Source organism: Salvia miltiorrhiza, chromosome 8, assembly GCF_028751815.1.
Source record: "Salvia miltiorrhiza cultivar Shanhuang (shh) chromosome 8, IMPLAD_Smil_shh, whole genome shotgun sequence".
In the NCBI taxonomy this organism is placed as follows: domain Eukaryota; kingdom Viridiplantae; phylum Streptophyta; class Magnoliopsida; order Lamiales; family Lamiaceae; genus Salvia; species Salvia miltiorrhiza.
Window position 1 is genome coordinate 20,263,667 of NC_080394.1, and position 319 is coordinate 20,263,985.

The 319-nt window shown below is 49.2% G+C and overlaps 1 protein-coding gene across 1 annotated transcript in view; it reads right to left on the reverse strand.

Moving 5' to 3' along the window:
- Positions 1 to 219: 219 nt before the first annotated feature.
- LOC130998174 (transcription factor MYB114-like) overlaps positions 220 to 319 on the reverse strand; it is a 13,285-nt gene continuing 13,185 nt past the window's right edge. Inside the window, exon 4 of the mRNA XM_057923605.1 lies at positions 220 to 275. Within this exon, the coding sequence (XP_057779588.1) occupies positions 220 to 275 (56 nt within the window). The remainder of the gene's footprint in view (positions 276 to 319) is intronic.

Genomic DNA, 319 nt, shown 5'->3' on the forward strand with positions numbered 1-319 from the left:
AGGAACACGAGAGGACTTCTGCACCTTTGGTTGTTCAGCCGCTTGCTGTGATGACTGACAACAACGATTTGCTAACTTTGACTGGGACGACAGGACCCAGTTCTCGTAGACGAGGGCGTCCGAAAGGGGCTATCAACAAGAAGGGAGAGTTTCTGATTCTTCTATCAAGCACAGGCTCCGTCGTATCATAATGAATGGCATGTCCTCGGATTTCCAAACTCAGCACGCCATGATGATCAGGGCCTGGTCTTGACACTTCTTCGCCTGTGGAGTTCCTGAATAAAGTGAAGTATGCTCAGTCTAGAGGACAGATTCTGCA